We start from the raw sequence: 23,979 nt of genomic DNA, 5'->3' as shown, positions 1-23,979 counted from the left end.
ACATTCCAGGACACCTGGAAACATGCCACCATCATGCCCCGGTTCCAGAAACCTCCTCGGCGCCACACAGTCCGAAATCAGGCTCAACCACAGTACAGAAACAGCACTCATCGCTGCCACAGACAACACCTGCATGATCTTCGAAAGGGAAGACACAGCAGCCCTCATTCTCCTGGACCTCTCTGCAGCATTTGACATGGTCTAACATCCTATCCTCATCAGGCACCTGCATGAGTTTGGCGTCCAAGGACCCACTCTCCACTGAATCTGCTCCTTATTTACGGATAAAACACAAGCTGTCAGCCTGTCGCCTTACTCCTTGGAAGCCCCAAACTCCTCTGCATATGCCTCAAGGCTCATCGCTCAGCCCAATCCTCTTCAGCACATACATGATCTTTTTGGCAATCATCACCTGGGCACACATCAACATCCTCTCCGACGACACAACTCACTCTCGGATATGACCTCCAAGACAAGACACAAGTTCACCACCAGCATGACCGAAGTCGTTAACTGGATAAAAGCCAACACTGACAAGACAGAAGTAGTGATCTTCGACAAGAACACCTTACCATGGGACTCCAACTGGTGGCCAGCTGAACTCGGACCAACAGCAGGAACTGTGGAATAATCATTAGACAGCAAACTGGACATGTCCACACAAGTCAACGTCATCACTGCAACCTTCCTCCACACCCCAAAGATGCTGACAAATTCAAGGAAATAAACAACTCAAGCCCCACCTACCTTAACACTTGCATTTCCTTTCCAACGACCCATACACCTCCGCTCCACAGAACTCCTACTAGCACACAATCAACGCATATACAGAACCAGATCAGGAAGACAGGCGTTCTCTTAATTACTTATGCCTACTCCTCCTCCTGGAGTATAGGCCATCAACTAGGACTCTCTACCCATCTCCGTCCTGGGCTTCTCTTTCAATCTGACTCTGTGTGTATTTCATCTCCTTGCAGTCAGCTTCAAGGTCTCGGTGTCAGGTGTTTCTTGGCCTTCCTCTTTTCCTTTTCCATTGGGGGATCCAACTCAGGGCTTGCCTGGTGGTGTTTGATGCGGGCTTGCAAAGGGTGTGACCTAGCCAGCCCCAGCATCTGTTTCTGATTTCTTTATGAGCAGAGAGCTGGAAAGTCTGCAGCCATAGGTCGTTGTTGCTGATAGGTAATGGCCACCGGATTTGGACCAAACTCAGCTGGGCATTTTCTTTCATTGCTCTTAAAGCTTGGAAAGACTTCCCATTTCCAATTCAAGCCTCCTGCCCTCTTCTTGGAATTTGCAAGAAGCTGAAGACCTGGCTTTTCAATTAATCAGCCAACCATAGACAGTGGCAGGCGCAAATAAACATGCTCAGCACCAGGATACCCTCAAGGGTGTGCATTTTACAAATACACAACATTACAGAGCTCTTCTGGCTGCATCAGAAGAATTTTGAAAGAACGCTGGTTCATTCAAGTGAAATTTCCCAAAACATTTTAAGAATGAAACTGGGATTGGTTTGCTACACTATGATATGTGGAAGCAAAGGAAAGACTACTTTTAAACGCTTGTATTTGACAGACTCATCTCACTGATGTTACGGCTGGAGAGAAAACCACTTTCCAGGACAGATATTTTGCCCGCTATGTCGGTTGGTTCCAATGAGCTTTAATGTATTGAGTTCCAAAAGAGCTATGAAATCGGGAAATACTTGCTAAATGAACTTAAATGGTTGAAGGCTCAAGTCTTCATTGTGCCAGTTCTAAAGTTGATGGTTCAAGATTGTTAACAGTTCAATTCCTTTGAAGATGATGATGTCTTTTTTTTGTCATTGATAAACTGTACCCAGGCCTGTATTAAAATGTTACTACAAATCTGAGGAATGTCTAAATGTTCAAATTCATTATACATAGAAGAAGATAACATCAGTGATCTGGGGCTGTGATGGAGGATTTGACCTTGGAATCTGTGAATCACGTCCAGTGTCACTCGTAGTGACAAGTGCGGTGTCTCTGATAGCAAGTAGATCGTTATTGGCAACAACAGACAGAGGCTCATCAGAATCATGCAATACAGCTCTTTCTTCAACTTCAGGATGACTTTAAAGATCAGGGGAAGCAGTTGAAAGGCATACTCAAATGTCTATGACCATACTATCGAAAGCACATTCACACATGATCTTTTGTGGAGCGATCGGCTTGCACAGAATTGCATTTTTTGGTGGCCTGAGCCTTGAAGAGATCTAACTGTGGTCTTCTCCAGATCGTGAATATTTTCTCCAAGACCTTGTTGTTTAGCTCCCACCTGTGGCACACTGATATTGACCAACTGAGTATAACCATCTATTTGTTGCAGGCTCCTGGCACATTCTTCAATCAAAGGACTTCTGTGTTGGGTTGCTAATTTCCACAAAAGGCTTTTGTTGACAGGATCTGGAATTTCGCTCCTCCATGCTTGTTTATGTAAAACATTGATCTGCAAATAAAAGCTGACAATCCCATGTCCCCAGGAAGGAAGGACTGTAGTCCTTGTTCTATGGCACTGAGCTCTAGTACACTGATATGCACGAGAGAATCTTTCTGTGACTAGAGACCCTGTCACTCAATTCTTGCATATGTGCTCCCAAATAGTAAGCGATGCAATTGCCATTGTGTCTCTGATAGCAAGAGTAGAACAGTATTGGCAACAACGGACAGAGGCTCATCAGAATCATGCAATACAGCTCTTTCTTCAACTTCAGGATGACTCCAAGGATCAGGGGAAGAAGTTCAAAGGCAAACTCAAAAAAGGACCATTAGCAATAGATCATACATAAAAATACCATGAGCCAAAGAGTTAAAAATCAATAAAAAACGGCACATATAATAAGGTTTAACCTTTATGATCTATCCAATTGATAAACCATATAAAGACATAAGGGATTTACGAAAAAGTACAGCAGAATTCAGTAATGACAGTTAGCAACATACGCTAGTAGGGGCTGCTCCCAAAAAGGCCATAAGGTGTGGAGCAAATGAGTGCAATACCATTCTTTAGACATATTAGAAGACAGTGGGAGCCAAAACCAGGGTGTGCCTTGAAAAATGTGATTGCGATGTGTCCAAATACAAGGTTCTCTGTAATGTGGTGCGCACTTCAGATGCTACATTGGTCCGAGCCAATGGGTGTCTTGGGGGGAGGGAGTTGGTTATGGTTGTTGTCAATATTAAGCGCCCACTTGCGTTAAATGCCAGACTAGGTGCATGGTTTTGGTATTTGCTATTACTGAAATGTTTTGACATGTAAAAGAAAAAATAATAAATCTATAAAATGTTTAAAAAAATAAAAACTGTAGACAAATTAATGAAAAAAACGTTCTCACGGTCTGCAGCCCTAAATATGTGAAGGCTCGATTGTATGAGCATCAAGGATAGATCAACTGAGAAAGGGAAGCAGTTCCCCTAATTGGGGATTAATGTATGATCATGCCTGTACTTGGGCCCCTTGTATTATGAACAGGAAAATTCATTTTTAGCAATCTGCTAGCACATTTTTCCCTTTGTTTCCACCTTAGGGAAAAATCTCATTAATACACTTTTAGAAATTTCTAAGAGAAAATGTTTCCCAGTTTTAACATACAGTGTAGGAATTTTGGGATGCAGGATGTGAGTTGCATCCAAGTAGAAGAGAATAGGGTGTGTAGATTTATCCTGGGTGTTCCACTGAATAGTTCACATTTTTCACCCATCCAGAGCTGGGACTAGAATATGTTGAGGAGCTGATTAAAGTAGCCCTTTTACAATTGTGGTGCTTGATTTGGAGCAACAAACAGGCCTCTTTAAATAGATAAAAGATAATAAAATATTGTCTCTCATGTGACTATGGCAAAATAATACTTTTGCTCCATTATATTAAGGTCTTGACCATTGCCTTTGGTTATCCAGCTATCATTGAGAGGCTTATTGATCAAAGAAAGATGGATAAAGGGTGGCTCAGAAAACGTTTTATGTCTGTCTGAGAGGGGGGCTTGGAGGGAAGTAAAGGAACTAATGAAGCAATTTGTGAGAGAATATTGTGTGATTCAAACAAAGGTGGGGTGGAGACAAATCTGGATTTGGTGACCGACACATGGGAATGGATGTTGCTGAGCGGTTCATTTGGGCTTCATCAGATGGATACTCTGTTTCCCAGAGGGTCAATATGAGGGATCCAGAATCTGTACCGATCTGTCTGATGAGGATTTCTCTCAGTCTTTATTGCACTTTACCTTTTTTTTTTTAACTATTACCAGCCCTACACAAAAATACTTTTAGCGCCTCTAATTCTCAAGTTAAAATTTCTTAGGTGCAGACCTGCCTTGATATAGTTTCAGCAACTTTACGGCCCTGAGGCATGTTCAGCTGTAGGTTTATTTCTATAATCTAGTGTACATTGTTCGTAAATCCCTTATTTCTTTATATGGTTTTATATATTGGATAGATCGTAGGAGTTGCACGTTATTATATGTGCTCTTTTTCATTGATTATAACTCTTTGACTCATAGTATTTTTTATGTATAAACTATTGCTAATAGTCCTTTTTTGTGCTACTTTAATGGCGGCTAGAAAAAAATTAATGAGCTACACCTGTTGGTTTTACATGTAATTTGTCTTTATGTATGTGTAATCTTTTATTATCAACTTTGTAAATTATCGAATAAAGAATATTTTGATTTGACTGATTGAGTGCTGCTGAGGTTAATATACATTACAATAAAATTTGTGACGCATACGGCTGCATTCGAAGAGGCATCCCAGCATTAGCGGCGTTAAAGTAAAACAAGGTGATTGATCAAAACCCAGGAGGCCTATATATAAATTAGATAGGTCTTCAGAAGTTTACGAAAGACTGATTCGGAGGGCACGAAGCGGACAGTTGAAGGCAAAGAGTTCGAGTTTCGCAGTTAAAAAGGAAAAGGAAGATCACCTCTTCTTGCCTTGCTCACCCTCGGAACATGTAGAAGTTTTTGTGCATTGGAGTGAAGTGCTACCTCCTGATGGTAGGGATAAAATCTTTTTCTTAGATAGCAGGGTCCTTTCTGCTCACACTTTCTGTAGACGAAGGGACGGGCTTTAAATTTGATGTGGCTAAAAACTGGCAGCCAATGAAGACTGCGCAAAGGGACCACGACAGAGAAGCGAACCGGAGTCTTCAGAATCAGCTGGGCTGCAGCGTTCATAATGATCTGCAGGCGGTGAAGCAAATATGATGGTAGACTTAAGTAGAGGCTATTACCATAATCGAGTTTTGAGGTTAGCAGAGCGTAAATGACGAATTTACGGTTTTCCTCAGGAATCAAGTGGATCATCTTCCTGACCGATTTCAACGTGAGGAAACAGCTGGCTGACATACCTCTAACCTGAGGTTCAAAGGGTAAGTTGGAGTCATATTTGACCCCAAGATTTCTTACCACAGATGAAAGGGGGGGTGGGAGGACCTAGCTCAGAAGACCAGCAGTTGTAGGCGTCTGTGTGACTGTCAGTGCCAAACAAGATTATCTCTGTTTTGTCAGAGTTCAATTTTAGGCATTTCACCTTCATCCATCCCTTGAACGCTGTCAATGAACCCACCTCCTTCTTTTGGAATGAGAGCTAAACTGACTGTCGTCTGTGTAAGTGACAACCCTTATGCCCCATGCCTCCGCCAAATTAGCCAAAGGGGTCAATTAGATATTAAAAAGAGTCGGACTCCGGGCACAGCTCTGAGGTACCTTGCACTCAAGTGGTTTGGCTAAGGACGTGAAGAAGGAGGCGGGGGGACCATTTGTGATCTGCCCTCCAGATAACACTTGAGACAGGCTGGGACTTGGATACTCATGACCCATAGTCTATCAAGGAGAATGGAGTGGGAAACTGTATCGAAGGCCGCTGACAACTCAAAAAGGACAACCACAGTTACCAGAACCTGATCAAGAAGATCCATGAGAATTCAGCAAACTCCAGGACAGCGGATGTAGTGCTGTAGCCAGCACAAAAGCCTGACTGAGTGTCATGGAGTAGATTGTTGCTTTCCAAAAAAGGGGAGAGTTGTTGGTTGACCCACTTCTCCAACATTTTTACAGCACCCTGCAGCAGGGATATAGGCCTGAAGTTGCTATGCAACTTAGGGTCCGCATTAGCTACCTTTAGTAGAGGTAGAGCATGGCCTGCTTCCAACTCTGTGGCACTATAGCTGCCTCAAGCGATGCATTCATCAGTTTATGAAAGATGGGGTTGATCCTTGGTGCAGTCAGTTTGAGGATATCCAGGGGGCAAGGATCAAGTGAAGACCCAGATTTGCAGCTGGGCAGTGGAGTGGACGAGTTCTGAAGTGTGAGGTGATCAAAATTGGATAGCAATGGTCTAGGATAGATATTCCTATCCTAGATGGGGATTAGCATCTAGGTCGTAAGCTTTTCTCCACTCGTGTTCAAGGTGCATGCAGTGTGACATATCTTTTTTTAAAGCGTCAGAAAACCTAAGTGCTGGAGGAGTTCATCTCCACTTTGATACTGCTTTTGAAGCAGCAATGCGGTTAAGAGGAGAGGACAGCCACTTATTCACTCTGGCGAGGCCAGGGCCCACTGCCCCTGAAAGTTCAAGCGGGTTGTCTGTAATGCCTCCGAGAACAGCAGGTCAGAGACTTGCCTCCAAGACCTGGTGACTTTCTCAAAAGAGGGCTGCTGTTTCTTAGGGCAGACTCTGTCAATTTTAAAAGGAACCTGGAAGTGACCTGACCATGCTAGTTTAAGGATCGGATCCATCTGAATGTTCAAGGAATGAGACAAAATAAGGACAAGTGTATGACCGGTCTTATAATTTGGCCCACCACATGTTGGATCAGGTTAAATTCCTGTAGAGGAGAGAAGAAATGTTTAGCCATAGAGCAGTTAGGACTGTCTGTGTGTAGGTTCGAGGTCACCTAGCTGCACAAAGTTTGAGCGGAGAATGAAAAGTTGACCTATTAAGTCCGTTAGTAGGTTAAGTGATTCGGACGAACAGGTGGGGGTCTATAAACTAGTGGCCCTGTGACCGTGAAGGAGGGGTTAGGGTGACTGCAAAAGTGAGACCCTCAATGGCGCCCATATTAAGAGGTTTAGACATAGACCACTAGTAAGAGTCTCTATATACGATCAACCCCCTCTGTATTCGCTGTTTATGTGCTGAATTTGAAAACCAGCTGGGATAGAGAAGGGGATATCTGGGGCAGAGGAATCCGGGAGCCATGATTCTGTCTGGTCTGGAAAAGAAGATCAAATTTACTTCCTGAAAGTAGTTAGTTAATTTCGAAAGAATGTTTGGGGAGGGACCAGCAATTAATTAGGACGGCTGAAAGAGAGGTTCCCTCCTGATCAAAGTTGGGACAAGTAACCTCAGCCAGAGATGATATAAAACAGGCACATTAGACTCAGTTAAGTAATTGAAAAAAAAGCCACAGGACGGACAGATATTTTTGGCAACAGTGCTCAGTAGAATTCTTAAGTCAAATCACCACCCCCTTTTGTACCGCTTTGTTCGCCATAAGTTGGCAGGGTATGCTCAGACGTGAGTCCCTTGCTCACTTTGCCACTGGATTCAAGCAAGCCTGGCTGAAGACGGCTGAAATGCCAGACACCGGTCCTAGGAAGCTTGTTTCCGGTCCAGGAAAGGCATGGCTTGGCAGTTCGGGCTGGACTGTTCTCATGAGGCACAGGGTCAGACTGATTTGCATATGGCCATGTCTGAACTGGGGTGGCAGAGTGGGCTAAAGAACAGTGATGGATCAAACCCAGATCTGTTGACTGGGTGTGAGTGTTTGATTGGTTGTGACGCTCCGTCCATCACCACCCCCTTTTGTACCACAAATTTGTGACTACAAAGTTGGCTGATTTTTAATTGTCAGTACCTTATCTTTAGAGTAATCTAACGAGAAAGGCGGCTTGCTCAACTCACCGGCAGGGTGGCTGGTGTTAGACGTGATCTGGGAGTGGACAGGCACGGATGGTCTTGCCTTTGGCACGCATCTGTGGCATATCTCGCTTTTTATCTGTCACGAATCCTAGGATTCCAACCACTAGAGCACGGCCTGCCAAAAATAGCACCTCTGTAGTAGAATCAAAATAAAAGTACAATACTCGCCTCCAAAATTCTATCAGCTAAAGATTTTTAAAGAAATAAAAGTTTTTAGCTGCTCCCAATACCAGTACCCGTCCACAATCTCACAAAGTAATAAATATGGCAAAGTTTCTAAACATTCAAAACAGGAATATGGCTGCCAAAAGGAAGTCACTCACCCCACTAAAATTATTTGTTGTCTGAACTCTAAATATCTTAAAGCTCAATCTGTCAGTTTGAAAAGCTTAAATCGAAGGACTAACTGAACAAAGATTTGCCATCGTCAGCCATGTCCACAATTCAACTATGTACTTCAGGTGGGGCAGTGCAGAGTGTTGTAGAGTTTCTTGTAGGTCTTTGGGCTTCTTGCGTCACCATTGAGCCCACACTGCGGTGATCCATAATGCATGCTGAAGCATCTTCTGGAGCTTTGTACTTCTTATCCATTTATGGCGCCAAAGATGAATGTAATAAGCATCTGTATCAATTTAAATCATTTTTGCCATATATGATCAATATTTAGGACTGATCTAACCACCATTATTTGAAGTCACATAGAAAGTGGTCTGTTTTGTAAAACCCAATCAAAAGTTCAAAGCGTTTTAGCACTCTCCTTCCTTGCATTTGTCACACTCTTCATCTGCTGCATCACTTCTGCTGGCACTGGAGAATGCTCAGAGGACTGACCAACTGCTGAGGTAACCGCATTGTAAGGGGTCCGCAGGCATCATCCGTGATATTTGCAGATGTTGTGCAGGCAATGGCTCGAGCGGATCTTGGAGGAAATCTATTATCACTTCCTGTAGACCTCTCAACAAAAAACAAAAAAACTAGCGGACTCTTCTTATTCCCTTTCAGCGGCAAGACTTTTTGGTGATGGCTGTGGTAAAACTTTGCATGGGGTGATGAGTTTTCCCTGAAAATTCTAAAAGATTATCTTAGGAGAAAGTTTGTGCGCTTGATTTCTTGTGTGCTTAGCAGAGTTTAAGTAGTGTGTGCCCGTTAGTTGGGTGTTTTGACTAAAAGGAAGGGGCAAGTTTGAGAAGGATGTTTGGTAGTTCATAGTAGTTAGATAGATTTGGAATGAGTGAACGAGAGGTAGGAGGGGACAATGGTTGAAGGGAGTATTTTTTTTTGTAACCAAAATTAAACTTACTTGCACATAAATATACTGGAGACTGGAGTAAACCTATATGAATAAATTATCGTATGTACAGAGAAGCAGTAATATATATATATATATATATATATATATATATATATATATAGTCTGATGTGCACAAGTAGCTTGTGAAGTATACAAATATGTTGTTTTTAACAAAAAACTAAATAACTACAACAATTTGCAAAGGTTTAACAGCAGACACAAACCCTTTTGTATGTACCTATATGCACAAAGGAGCAATAATATAGACAGTCTGCTAAACACATGTATCTAGTGGTGAAATATACATGTTGTACCCTTTTCTAAATGTATCTGCAAATAAGTTGAAGTAAACTTCAACGCACAATGACATGCTTAACAACCTCATCTCTATATTGTGAGGGGCATAGAGTGTAAAGTCTGTGTATGCTGGTGTGTTGTAGGTATAGTTGTTATGTGAGGAAGCGCCAGCTAAACTATTTTTCTGAAGCTGAGCTGGGTTGTCAGTGACTCTAATATTTGTGGGTAGTGAATTCCATAGTTTGGCTGCTGGGAAAAAAAAAGAAACCACCCATTATCTTTTTTTATTGTTGTTGTTACTTCTGGTATGAATTTTGCGGCGGGAAGCCATTCTTGAGCCCAAGTTCCTTGAAACAATAAACCCTTGTGTACAAGTCCTCAAATGGATACCCTCTGCCTATGAAACTCCTCAAAGGGAAAGCCTCTGGGTGCTCAATCTCTCTCAGTCTTGCTACTGTTACATTGACAGTTCTTCATTGGTAGATCGTGCTAAAGTATTACTGATCACATACATCCTTAGTACAGTAATTCCTCGTGATCATGCCTCCTATGTGTGCAATTTACACCGCCAATGTTTGAAGGAAAAGGAAATGTGTATGCCTTCTTATGTTGTTTAAAGAAATGATCAGCGTTTTCTACACTCCAACAAGCCCAGAATCACACACACCAAAACGTCCAGTGCAATTAGTCTTTGAAGGTTTAGCCATCCAGTTGCATGCTATTCTTCCAGGGCACTGACAAGATGAAAACGTTATTTACCTTTTGTGAAGCTCTTCCTGGTTGATATTCTACCCAACTGCAGATTGCTCACCCGGTGAATATTCCCCCAGGCATTATATTGGAACCGGGAACTTAAAAGGATTACTCCTGCGAATCTGTAGACAGCAGGGTGCGGCTCCGCACCAACATCATTCCACTACAGAAGTGACGATCGGGACGCATATAAGCACCACCCAAGCGCGCTGATGTCAGTTGCTTTCAAACTCTTATCTGCACATTCAGAGGCAGATGCCTCTTGCAAACTGATTTGGCCGATGTGTAGATTTCTAGTTTGGGACCTTTTTAGATCGAAAAACAGTCCACTCTACAAAATGGGGATGTGAGAGGGTCACTGAGGAATCTGCGGTTAGACAGAGTATGCACTACAAAGAGCATTACCGAAGGTAAGCAAATTGTTCTTCTGATAGATACTTTTAACCACGATCACCACACCTTGTGAACAGATACCAAAGCAGTGTCTCCCCAGGTGGAAGGTCTGTGGAATGGCTCAGATCAAAAAGTTCTGTGGAGTAAATGGGCAAAATGCCCATCTTGACGGACCTGACTGTCAAGGCAACAACGTTTTATGAACATGTGCACTAGTGTCCACATAGCAGCCTAAGAGATATCTAGACAGGCACTCTGCATGCTAACGCAGTAGTAACCGCCTTGGTTAAAGTGGAATGAGCCCCTAATCCTTCAGGTGGCTGCTTCAGCATATTTTTATGCAGAAGTCTAACCACCTAGAGATGGTTCTTGTCTGCACTGCTTTGCTCTACTTTGCTTCCAAGAAACCCACAGAGAGTTGATTATCCACCGGATGGCCACTGGAAGAAGCAATGAAGAAACTGAGGGCTCTCATAGGGTAAACAATGGAGTCTCTCAACCTCATTAGCGGGGTGACGTTGGGCAAAGAGAGTTGAACGGGTGATAGCCTGCCTGACATGGAAAGGTGTTACTACTTGTTGACTGGAGGTCCGGAGCATTGCTTTGCCTAAGTGCCCAAGAGGTTGTCCGTTAAGGCCTTGTTAAATGGTAAGAAGGATCCAGTAGTTGACTGGCCAGGCTGAAGAATTTCCATCAAAATGTTTGGTTTGACCTATCTTGTTTGGAGCTGCAGGTCAAGAAACTCTGCAGTTTGTTGCATGACCACAGTAAAAGAAGTACTTTACTCTGTAGAGGGACCAGTAGGAGAGAGAGAGAGAGGTTTAGTGTCTACAAAGATGTCCAGACCACTAGCATCCTGTAATTCAGCATACCAATTGCCCTTACTGTATTGTGGGGCGATTTGTCACCCTCATCATAGTCGCTATTGTCAGAATCTGAGCCAAAGAGCTGATTTAAGGATGAGCTCTGCCACATGGAAAGGCAAAATGTCAGAAGGATTTACTATTGGTTGTACTGCAGTGGAACTGGAGCACACCCTGGGTCAAAGTTGAGATAAAGCCGGCTTGGAGTCGGAGACTACTACAGGTTAACAGCTTCTCTCCTGGCGCCAGCAGCATAGGCATTTATGTTAAAGGAACCCGCACAGGGAGTGGAGCCAGAACGGGAGGCTGCGTGAAGCAGGTGTGGAATCTAAAGCGGGTTTAAGACACACAGATGGTGCAGGGGGCAAACCCACCGGCAAGACCACGGCAGGAGGCCTCTGTGGATCCTTAGGGCCCAAAGGTGCACCGCTGGAGCCGGAAGCAAGTCAGATATTTGCAGATTGCTGCAAGGTTGTCAATAGACACGGAATTTCGAGTTGCATCAGGTTTGCAACTAGCTCTTGAGGAGTTCGGCAGCGAGGTGGCCTCACGCCCTTTCTGGAGTTTCAGAGAGGCAGGGACAAATGTATGCAGCCCAACTCATCATTTCCAGGATAAAATGTTGCGGAACGGCGCAATGCTCTTCAATTTGTGGATCCAGTTTGACACGCAGGGAAATATACACAAGGTGGGGAATCTGCAATCAGAAGTATCAATCAGAAATATCGAATTCCTCTGAGGCATTTCCCTAGTGAATGAAATTTCTAAATTGCTTGTCCCAAAGTACATACAATCCTTCACAGGCCAACATGAATGTACAATTCCTAAGCGTGTCCCACCACGCATACTCTGAGAATGTTGACTTGAGCGATCATGATTCCTAAAGGATATAGACTTCTATTACATTCATTTATGTCATAGGTCAGACTTAAAAAGAGATCTGTTGATTGGACAAACCTGCTCCTGTTGCAACGCTTTCACAAAGGCATTCTTCAGCCTGTTAGTGTGCTCAGCCTTCAGGGCTTTCTTCTGATTGGATGTCATGCACTGCTCACAAAGAATCTTCCCACTCTTCTCCTGCTTCCAATGTGGGGTGAAGTCAGTGCGGCATTGAGCACAGATGAAAGGGTCCATTCGCAGTAAGGAGGAACAGACCTTCCCTGCATGAAGAAAGCAAAGTCTGTCAGATGTGATTACAAAATAAAGGTGTGTGGGTGGGGACACATGGCACACAGGGTAGTGCTTCAGGTGCAAGATAGTTAGAATGCCCTAGAACCACCTGTGCTAGCCCTAATCTTCATGTTAAATGAGGCATGAAGACCATCTATAGCTTGTGTGATTTAAAGGTGGCTGAAGAATTTAAGTTTAAGGTTTTAAATTGGTCTTTCTCATTGCAGTGGGGCATAAACAAAGGGTTTAGTTACTCTGCCGCCATCATTTCAATATGTTTATTTTCTTTGTTTGCAATATTTATTTTTCATCCTCCTTACAAACTACCACATGAGTCACAATCACGATCAGCACTTTTAAGTAACATACTTGTGAAATATGCTCTGTTATAGCTTGTTTTTTCTTCCCAGTTATTGACATTGAGTGTGTTCACTATAACACTTTTTGAGTGGAAACATGACCCCCCGTGGATATAGCTCTTCGGGGAATAGGCTGGCTACTCTCGCCTCAGTTGTGCACACTGCAACCTTGTTTGTTCTTGTTATTTTCTTTGCTTTGTATGCAATGTTCTGAGGGGAGGGGTACGCTCATTTGTTTAGGGGTTTTGTCTTTGCCGTAATTGGGATGGCGAAGTGGGTGGAGGGAGGAGTAGGAGACACAATTGTAAAATTGGTCTGCGCGGAGAGAATTGTCTTTATGTTACGCAGATCTAGTTCTATGATTATCGTGTTTAGCAGTGGATAGCAGGTCATCCATTACGAGGAAACTCGCATTTATGACATGGAATGTTAGGGGCTTACAAAATCCACAGAAAATACGCAAGGTCTTCGCTTATTTAGATCGGCACAAGGTAGATGTAGCTTGTCAGCAAGAGATACATCTTACTACTGTGTCGGAATATCGGGTGGGGGCCAGATGGGCCGCTTACAGATTTGCGTAATCCTACTCCATATATGCTAGAGGTGTCCTGTTACTTATTAAAATAAATGTCTCCTTCAATCTGATCCAACAAATACATGATGATCAAGGGAGATATGGGATTGTACAAGGGAATTTCGGTGGAACTGTCATGACTATTGTCAATGTATATGGACCAAACGTAGATGATCCTTCTTTTTTCACTGACAAATGGGCCAAATTACACAAGTTCCCACCCTCTGCAATCTTATGGGGCAGTGACTTTAATACATGCATGGACCCCAGGTTAGACAGGTCCACTTGTAATGCTCGATATGGTAAACATTCTACTAAGGTACTTTGGGAAGGTATGGAAGAATACACTATGTACGATTTGTGGAGGTTGCGCCACCCCTCTCGAAGAGAGGGTACTTGCATATCCACCACACATAACACATGGTCGCGAATTGATTTCTGGCTAGCCACAGCGGAGGTAAACGCCTGGATGACCGCAATCACGCTTCTGCCTAAAACTCTTTCTGATCATGCGCCAGTTAGATTAGAAATAGCCCTCCCACTCACACACCATGACAATTTACATGGCGCCTTAATCCCAGCACGCTACAAGATCAAGTATATAGAGTGGAGCTACGACAAGCTATTACGGAATACTTTACACACAACGTCAATTCAGTGAGTAGTGCTACAGTGTTGTAGGAGGCCTTTACGATTAGGGGCTTCTGTATAGGTAAACATGCTGGTATACTGAAGGACATTCAAACTCAGTTGTCCAATATTGAGGCAGACATTAAGACACTGGAGACCACATACACGACCTCTCCGAATCCTAAGCTATTAGCCGAAATTCGCAGTCAAATAGATAAATATCATGAGTTCGCGGATGAAATGAAATACCTTTCCCGTAAATGCACAGCTAGAGCATATGGAGAAGGTGGTAGGCCAGGTAGGACACTGTCCAGTGGGTTGCGGCCCACACACACTGCATCGTATATAACTCAAATTGCAGATCGTCATAATACCTTACAATACGACACCCCTTCTATCATACATTGCTTTGCGGACCACTATGCTCAGCTATACACTGCTGGGCCGGCAGTATCCCCCACTGAAATAAATGCATACTTGGGTGACATTTCCCTAGCGTGGCTATCTGACGTGCATCGGGAATATTTTGGCCACCACATAACGGAAGATGAGATGAGGGACGCTATAAATTCACTCCCAAACAACAAAGCACCAGGTATGGATGGCCTACCTAGAGAATTTTACAAAGAATATAAGGATGTGCTACTACCTCACCTGGCGGCAATGTATGAAGAAGCCTAAGAAGAGGGCATACTACCCCCCTCACTATGTGAAGCACTTCTGATCGCGCTTCTCAAACCAGACAAAGATCTGACCCGGTGCGATTCCTACCGCCCACTATCGTTAATCAACACAGACACCAAAATACTAGCGAAAATCATTGCCCGACGACTCCAACCATTGATGACCAACCTGATCCTCCCAGATCAGGCTGCATTCATTCCGTCGCGTTCCACTACACAAAATATACGGACAATATTTACACTGTTACATCATTTACACCCGAACTGGCTGGCTTCTGCGACTTTATTAGATGCTGCTAAGGCATTTGACTCTGTGGAGTGGCCTTACATGTTCTAAGTCCTGAGACGAATGGGGTTCCAAGAACCATTTTTGAAATGGGTGGCTCTACTATACACGAAGCCCTGCGCTAGAATACATATAAACGGTAACACCTCTGATCCTATTAATATATGCCGTGGTACGCGACAGGGCTGTCCGTTGTCCCCGCTCTTATTTACATTGGCACTAGAATCCCTTGCATGTAAGATTCATCAAAAACATGCTGATACAGCCTTACATTTTCATCTACGGCCCATAGCAATCTCTTTGTATGCAGATGATATGGTCCTGTACACCAGACACCCAGATGTAAATCTCAACAAACTTATCCGAGAATGCATCGGATTTGAATATTTCTCCGGTCTCAGTATTAACTGGGATAAATCAATGGTGATCTCGCTCACCCCGGGGACAACCCAACCAACGATTGATTATCCGCTACAATGGCGCACAGACCCAGTGAAATACTTAGGGGTCTGGATTCACCGTGACCCAGATCTGGTTCTGAGAGAAAATTATGGAACATCGCTAACTAAACTAGAAGATCAGATTACCAGATGGATTCACCTCACGCTATCAATCGCTGATAGAATAGCTATACAAAAAATGGTGGCGTTACCGAGATTTATTTATTTATTTATGAACATACCAATATGGATTCCACAGGTGCTTTTTGCCAAACTTCGTACGGCCCTGCTTAGACTGACATGGGCGGGAAAGCATGCACGTGTCGGCTGGAAAGAACTCACTAAGCCATACATGCTAGGAGGTTTTGAGGCTCAAGACCTTCAACTCTACTACTACTGTGCACAGGCACAATATGCCCTTTATTGGTTACACCCACATGAACATATACCTTATATTGCGGTGGAACATGAAAGATTGCTTCCTACTCCGCTTATTACACTTATCTTGTCGCCACAAAGGCACATTCCACCCACAGGGATCTACCCGGCGAGTTGTACCTCCAAAGCACGGCATACGCTAGCTAAACGGGCGCACAAACTCCCCACGTATGCGCCAGCACTCCCGTTTACTCACCATCCGCAACTCACAGTGACACAAGAAACTAAAATGCTACGGTTATTAAACAAGATGGGTTTTTGTAAAATGGGGGATGTTTTCCCGCATGGGACGTTTATATCACAAACTGATATCACTCTCTGCACACATCATACCCCATTGAAAACGTTTGCATACATGAGACTGCGCGCGGCAATCAAGGCGCTATATCCTACGTTCCCAGATGAACCTCTGACACTCAACACGCTGAAGATCCTGCGGTTATCTCCAACACGAAAGGGTCTAGTTACGAAACTGTATAATGCGGCCCATCGGGAACAATTCAATGCTCAGGATAGACCAAAAATGAGATGGGAAGACACATTAGGTGTAAGTATCACTACTGAACAATATGATTATAGTTGCACACAACTGCAAATGCGGACTTCTAACTGCAATCTGAAAATAATAAACTTTAAGTTTCTCCATCAAGTGTACTACACGCCTGCACAACTCCATAAATATGGGCTGAGGGACGATGACAAATGCCGTAGATGCGGAGGTTTGACTGCGGACTTCTTACATGTGGCCTGGTCGTGCCCGATACTTCATTCCTACTGGGCAGAGGTAACTACTACACTCACTACCATGTTGGCAGAAATGATACCTAATACACCCCAACCATGTTTACTAGGTATGTATAAGATCAAATTAGCTTGTAGACGTAAATTCCTCGCAATTGCACTTCTACTAGCAAAGAGGCGCGTAGCACTGAAATGGGGTAGTAAGGCTACACCGAAATGTAAACACTGGATCGAAGATCTGGTTTACTGTAAAACACAGTTGGAAACATATGCAGAGGAGCTACCACAAGCTTCTCGTCCAAGGAATTTTTGGGAACCACTAGTAAAATTTCTGGAATCTGTGCACGTTGAGGATTGATTATGACCTAGCAATGGCTATGACCTTGCACAGCATGTGATCCCTTCCTATGACCTGGTATACTAGATATATGGGCCCTTAGATAGACCCTCTTTTATTTAATAAAATAATAATAAAAAAAATAAAAAACATACTTGTGAAATACAGGAAGTGACAAGCCAACTTTGAAACACGTTTTTGCTACAGATGGCTGTAGATTTTAGTACCCACTTGTTGTCAGAAGGAATATTTTGTATTCCAATTCCAAACAAACTAAAACAGATAGTTTCAATACTTAAGTTCCCATTTTCATTGTTAAAAGTTAAGAAATTTAGGTTTACAGTTCACATTTGCTCTATTTCTTGTGATTGCCAAAACAAGGACTTAAGCTATTGCTTAAAAGGGTACCCAAGCTGTGAAAAACTGAAAGTCCTAGAGTCCATCACTTCAATCTTGCTATTTTAATCTTTCCAATGTTTTTTTTTCTTCCGACCAACACATATCCTGTCAAGTGAGCCACAAGCATTATGTGAGCTGCAATGGACCAGTGCTTGTAAGTCGCACACTTGTGAAATACTGCAACACAGGAAGTGATATGCAAAGCAACTTATATCCCGTAAGAGTCAAATAACACAAAGAGAGATGGCAAGTTTTAAAGAGAAGGGTGAGTGGGTCTAAAATAGAGGAATCTATGTTTAAGTAAAATAAGCAACTGGCGCTATCTTTTAACTCACAAGACACACTTGGAAAGTCTTTCATGAATGTTTCTGGAGACAGGTTTAGAACAGACAAAGACCACCATGTATATTTAACATAGGCTCTCTTCCCATTTCTCAAACCATCAACAGGACCAACTAATGTTAACAGCTATCAATCAACAGCATTTTTCTGCATGTTTATAAACTGTGAATCCGAAAAATCTAGTAGCAAAGTAGACAATACCGTCATGTCACCCACATGTCTGCTTTTAAATGACATTGTGACCAATAATCTTTCTGCAATCATGTTCTGTGCTCTGACTAGACAATCGTTACTATTCATGGTACATTACAAGCCAATGTTTTTTTTTTAAATGTCCTGCCATTTTTTCCTACCTTGGCTGTCAATGACACTTTGCACCACTTCTTCCAACCCCACCATGTAGATGAATTCGCTGTTGGCGGCACTCGGAAGGAAGTGAAGCAGCGGTGCAGGAGGTTTGGGAGGTGGGATCTCCAGCAGGGTCTTCTCCAGCTGCTTGCGCAAGGCAAGCTTGGCAGCTGCCTGTGAGCTGGCTGCATCATTGATCGAGCTGGGGCTTGGAAGTGGAGAAGACACTCTGCTTACAGCTCCAGCCTGGATGTGAGAAGCGAGGTTCATATAGATGGCTGATGAGGAGGTTCGCTGACAGGGTACTGAGGAACTGGTCTGCTGAGAAAGCAAATGGAAGTATAACCAGCCAGAGTCAATGTAAAATAAGACCACCCAAAAACAATGGCTCTGTTCAGTATTCAGCATCCCTATAGTCTAAGAAATAAATCAAGAGTATAGCTATGAACAACAAAGGCATGGTGAGTTACCATAAACACACTAAGGATCAGAGGGGATCGGAGGAAGCCTTGGGGTACTGATCCATCAAAAGAACAAATGTTAGAACACAGAGTATGCCTGGCTATATGCGAAATAGAGAAAAAGAAGGTAGAGGTAGTGAAATGTCTGTGAAAGAGACAGGAGAAATTTTCTTCAGGACAAGAACCCTCACCGTGAGGTGACATACTTCATCATATGAGCTCCTCCTCACACCGAGGTGTGGGCTACGACTCCCTGAGGGAAGGAGCGGAGGTGTTTTCTCAAAGATGAGCATATGAATAGCAGTGAATGAGGGGCAGAGTGCAAGAAAAGTTAGTGAGTGATTTAAAAGTGTCTCTGGATCCACTGAATTTTTATTAGGTGGTCGTAGGGACATAGTTAAAAAGCAAGAGGGCTAGGGATTGAACCAATATATCCCTAGATCAAGGTCAACATGTTTCTGCCATTTATTGGTCCCCTATAGAGATCCGGAGGCATTCATCAGGACCCTAATTTGATAGTCACTCTGTATATGTGAAAAAGAGAATAAATATACTGGCTCCACAGGAACTGGGCGGTCAGGTGTTCAACAACCCAATTCACTTCAAAGGGGTCTGTTTACTAGAGTGCGATATATCAAACCAACTCTCCATGCTCTTGCACCGTCTAGTTGTGCCTAACGTGATTGCCTGGTGCACACAGCGGGGAGACGTCCAGGCGAGAGTTCATACGCTCATCTTTGAGAAAACACCTCAGCTCCTCCCTCGGGGAGTCATAGCACACACCTCGGTGTCAGGAGGGAACCCATATGATGAAACATGTTACCTAACTATGAGTGAGGGTTTTTGTCCTGAAGGAAATTTCTCCTCCTGTCTCATCCACAGACATTACACTATCTCTACCTTCTTTTTCTCTTTTTCACATTTAGCCGGGCGTACTCTGTGTGCTAACATGGTGAGTTACTAGGCACAGCAATCACAAGATCGGAATGCAATAAAAAGGTATCAGGAGGTACCCCTGTAAACAGTCTGCACTGCATAAACTATTTAGGATATGGACCATTTCGGATGCCGGAGGCTTCAATAAAACTTTGAGCCTCATTTACTATTTTGCAAATTCAGAAGAATGCCACAAACCGGTGTTCCTCCTGCCCAGGCAAAACTGCGGGTTCCCCGTCATATTTAATCGCGGGCTTACAAAAAGGTGGAACCATGGCAGAACGTTTTCTAGCTGCGTTGATGGTAATCTCCTGACCTATTGGGCAACCATCACTTGTTTTTCCTGCTCTAGTCCGCCATGGGATCAATGCATGGCAGACATGCGCAGCAAAAGTCCAAAATGGTCCCAATAGGTAAAAAGAAAACTCCATGTGCGTCAGGTGCATTTCTTTTTTTGCTTAGAGAAAACAAACTCTTACTTTGGGAATCTGTTTTCTCTAACCAAAAATGGTGGCTGAGCAGGCACTTTAAACATGGTGTTCACTTTGCAAACCTTTCAAGCAGGGAGGGGAGCCACAGCAGTGGAGGCTCCCTTCATACCACAGAGAATCCTGCCAGGCAGGCGGGGATCTCTATACAGGGCAGACTGCCTCTAATGCTGCATGCTTCATGAGATGTACTTAAAAGCAAAACCCCAAGCACACTCCTCTATCTGGAGATGAGTGTTCCCTTCTAGCTACACTAGGACTGGAATAGAGTGAATCGTATAAATGTAGCATTCCTCTCAATGATAAAGTACATAAAATAGAAATGACCCTAAAATCCAAATCCCAATGACCCCAATGATGAATTCTTCCCAGTCACTGAGTTGCCATTCAAACTAAGCATCCATGGCTCTGGCACACCATGTGTCTTCTGACATGTGTCTGTGGTACATAACAATTAGACCACCAACACCCAGCAAAGAAGGGGAATATATCTCCATACATGACTTTCCTTACAAAGAAAACCTTTTAATTGAAAACCACCTCATACCGGCTGATAGTTGATGGCAGGGTTCATGCTTGGGGTGGAGGTCCGAATCAGTCCAGGTTTGGGAGTTACCCGCTGACTTTGTAGCTGTGCAGGATTTGGTGCGATGACTCGCTGAGACATGAGCATGTGGGGGAGTGCGGTGTTTGTGACAGACCTGATGACACTGTGACCCTAGAAATTAAAAGAAAAAAAGAAAATTATGTATACAAAGATCAAAAAATTCCCTGACCACAAAATCCTAAACTAGAAACCACTTCCAAAATCATTCATATTATACTCAGAAAATATCACAAATCACATGGAATGAACACCGGGCTACAGGCTTATGGGTTAATGGGCTGGAGAGGCAAGAATGGCATGCAATCACCACAATGGGTCAGCCAGCAGTGCTGTTGTCCCTGCACTTGCATGACCCGCTGCACACGTATGTGGTGTGCTATTGACACCGAGTATCGCTTTGGAAGGAAAATTGAAGTCCATAACACCACAAAGGGGACACAAAAAATTACAATGGAAATAAAACCGGCTTCCCATCCCAGAACAGTGGGCTGAAAGACAAGAGTCTAATTAGCAAGTCACACGTTTTAGTATGAGCGGGGAGACTTTTTCAGTTTCAGCACACTGAATTACTGAGGATGAGGAAAGGTGTCACCTCACCTTCGGGGCTCAGAAACACATTTCGCACATTTTTTCAACCATTATACTCTCTGTATTCTGTCCGTAGGTTTGTTATACTGCTATTGGTATAAGCTGAGATGTATACATCTTGAGAAGCACAAGTACCCTTTTTGATGCTGACTTTAAAGTAGTCAGTGAAGTACGAGTAATGTTTAGGGAGACATTGAACCCTGCATACTTACTTCATAGCACATTATCTTTGGCTACACAAGCGCGTAGGATATGGGAACTGAAGTAACGGGACTAGGATATAGGAACTGAAGTAACGGGGACTTAGAAGTCATTGCATGTTATTACACTTCCGGTTTATCAACTAGCAAGGCAGCTTGCTGCTGTACACATGGCGGCGCCCAACTAAGATTGAAAGTTTACCTGGCTTGGTCTAACTTACATTAGGCATCGGACAGTACTGCCCATCTAGGACAGTGTATTCAGTTGTCAGGGGCATGGTGGACGGTAAAGGCAACATTTTTGGTGGCAGACAGACTCTGTATAGCCTTACTCCTTAAGACGTTCCTTCTCAATCTACTTCATCAGACTTAACCCCATCTCTGTTATGATGCCAGTAAATCCCTCCAATTATTGGACAAGGCCTGAATTCCATGACCTTCTTTCCTCAATATCTTTCCCACTCAGCAGCTCAACATCAAGAGTGTATCAACTTTACAGCGTTTGTGATTTAAGTACGTAAAATTTGGTCCACTCACACCAGCCACTAAAAACCTCCAGATCACACAAAACAAGTTAGCTTTCAGAGCCACGCCCACCCTCACCTGAAGAAATAGGAGGGCATACAAGAACTGTATAATGTGAAGTGCAATTTGATAGCTTTTCATCAATCATGTTATCTCTCCACTTGGTTTAGTGATAAATGTTTATCAGTACTTTGAAAATCAGCCTTAGGCCTTTGTGGCAAAGGCCAGCTGTTACAGCAGCCTGTGATGTGAATTGACAAGGCTCTGTGTGGTGGGATGCAATAGTTTTAATAATCCACAGCAATGACGGCAAATGAGAACAAATACTAAATATATATACCTTCATCTCCTTTCCTAAAATACTTTTGATTCCATCATTATTGAATTGGCAGACGTGAAAGATCCGATAGTACCAATTTAAGATAGATTGCTTCTACCTGGTCAGTTTCAAAGAGTGTTTCTACTTTATAGTACCTCCAACCCAACGTTCCATAAAGTATGTTTATCAATTAATTATTTCGGTTTTATGGCACAGGTCACACAAATATCTGTTTAAGGGCGCAGTATTGATATTTCTTATGGGTCTGTTGTGGATGAATAGTTGAGTCAGTTGTTTGATCTGAACAGGAGCAGTGGCTGGCGCAAGGTGGTGGGGCACGGCACTGCAAGTCGAGGGAAAACAAAAAGTAGTGCGCCAAAGCTACTCAAATGGTCAGAAGGTAACTGATCCAAGTAACAGGGCCAGTTGCCAGGCACAGGAACCACCACTGAAAGGAGGGTCAAATGTGAAAATTAGCCACACAAAGGGAAGGAATTTAGACAAAGACATAAAGGAACCAATGGGGAGTGAGGGGCATCTTCAATAGAGATACTGTTGTCTCGCAGAGCAGCGCATGCGCGCTGACTCTAGCCTCGACCTAAAAACTAAGTAGGAGTCCCCACTTAACTGATCATGGGGTCTTGTAGGATAAAGGCAGCAGGGTTTCTCTAGGATTGTCTGCATACTGTCATCTTCATGTACAACTAAACATACATTTAAAGGCACACCTGGCACTGGATGCCAGTTGTGAGGTAACGGCCCTTTGGTTTTGTCCACTTTACATTGCCTTCCAAGAGCTTATGGATTTAATGCCAATGGTCAAGACCCACAGATTCCTCACTTTAGGAAGATCGCACTGAAAGGCCTTACATTCTTCGTCCAGGTGGCAATTATAAAACTACTTCCTTTCATCAATCGAGCTACTGAGATACCCCCCCCCCCGCCCTTTAAAAACCGAGCACTTGTGTAATTAGTGCTGAATACGCTACTGTAGAAATTTAAAAAATATTTTCTGTATAGGATCCTTTAGCCAGTTTGTTGGTAGAATAATCCTTTATCTAAGCAATATGAAGAAGACAATCCATCTCAGTGGGAGGCGTGTTATCTAATTCAGTACTTACCTGCTTACTGTAAACAGAAAGTTAGCTACAGAACAGGTCAGAACTCTACACCATCATCCACAGGGTATTGTATTTTGTGCGACAATTCTTTCTTAGCATTCAAGAAACCAGTACATAAAAAGGGATTTGAACAGCTACTTTTTTGGTCATGCCCGTAAGAGATCAGTACATTATGATTTCTTTGGTAGGGGGATGCTGCAAAGCAAGAGACTAAACGAAAAAGACGGTATTAGTCCTTGGAGCAGGTTTCCTGGAAACATTGAAACACGCATTACAATGTACTCACCTGCATAGTTCTTAAATTCTGAGGATCGCCCCCTTGGGCACCAGGCCGCGAGGGAAGCTTGGACAGACCCTGCTGTCCAATGTGTGCAGGAGACGGCTGGACTATGGATGCTGCATTCTGGACAACTGGGGCCTGCAAGGAGAAAATGTAAAGAAACCATGGAT

At 43.3% G+C, this 23,979-nt stretch overlaps 1 protein-coding gene across 5 annotated transcripts in view; it reads right to left on the bottom strand.

Annotated features, from left to right (window-relative positions):
* Positions 1-23,979, bottom strand: part of GATAD2B (GATA zinc finger domain containing 2B) — a 253,232-nt gene that overhangs the window by 21,735 nt on the left and 207,518 nt on the right. For 3 of the 5 annotated variants that reach the window (XM_085638454.1, XM_085638455.1, XM_085638457.1), the window contains exons 5-8: positions 23,816-23,947; positions 20,717-20,887; positions 18,290-18,602; positions 12,495-12,697 (exon numbers count right to left, since the gene is read on the bottom strand). In XM_085638454.1, coding sequence (XP_085494580.1) covers positions 12,495-12,697; positions 18,290-18,602; positions 20,717-20,887; positions 23,816-23,947 — 819 coding nt within the window. Of the gene's footprint in view, positions 1-12,494; positions 12,698-18,289; positions 18,606-20,716; positions 20,888-23,815; positions 23,948-23,979 lie in introns of all 5 variants that reach the window. The other 2 variants (XM_085638453.1, XM_085638456.1) reach the window with 1 other exon arrangement.

This window comes from Triturus cristatus, chromosome 12 (assembly GCF_964204655.1).
Source record: "Triturus cristatus chromosome 12, aTriCri1.1, whole genome shotgun sequence".
Classification (NCBI taxonomy): Eukaryota; Metazoa; Chordata; class Amphibia; order Caudata; family Salamandridae; genus Triturus; species Triturus cristatus.
Note: the sequence above shows the minus strand (reverse complement) of the source record. Positions and strands in the feature narration are given on the sequence as shown.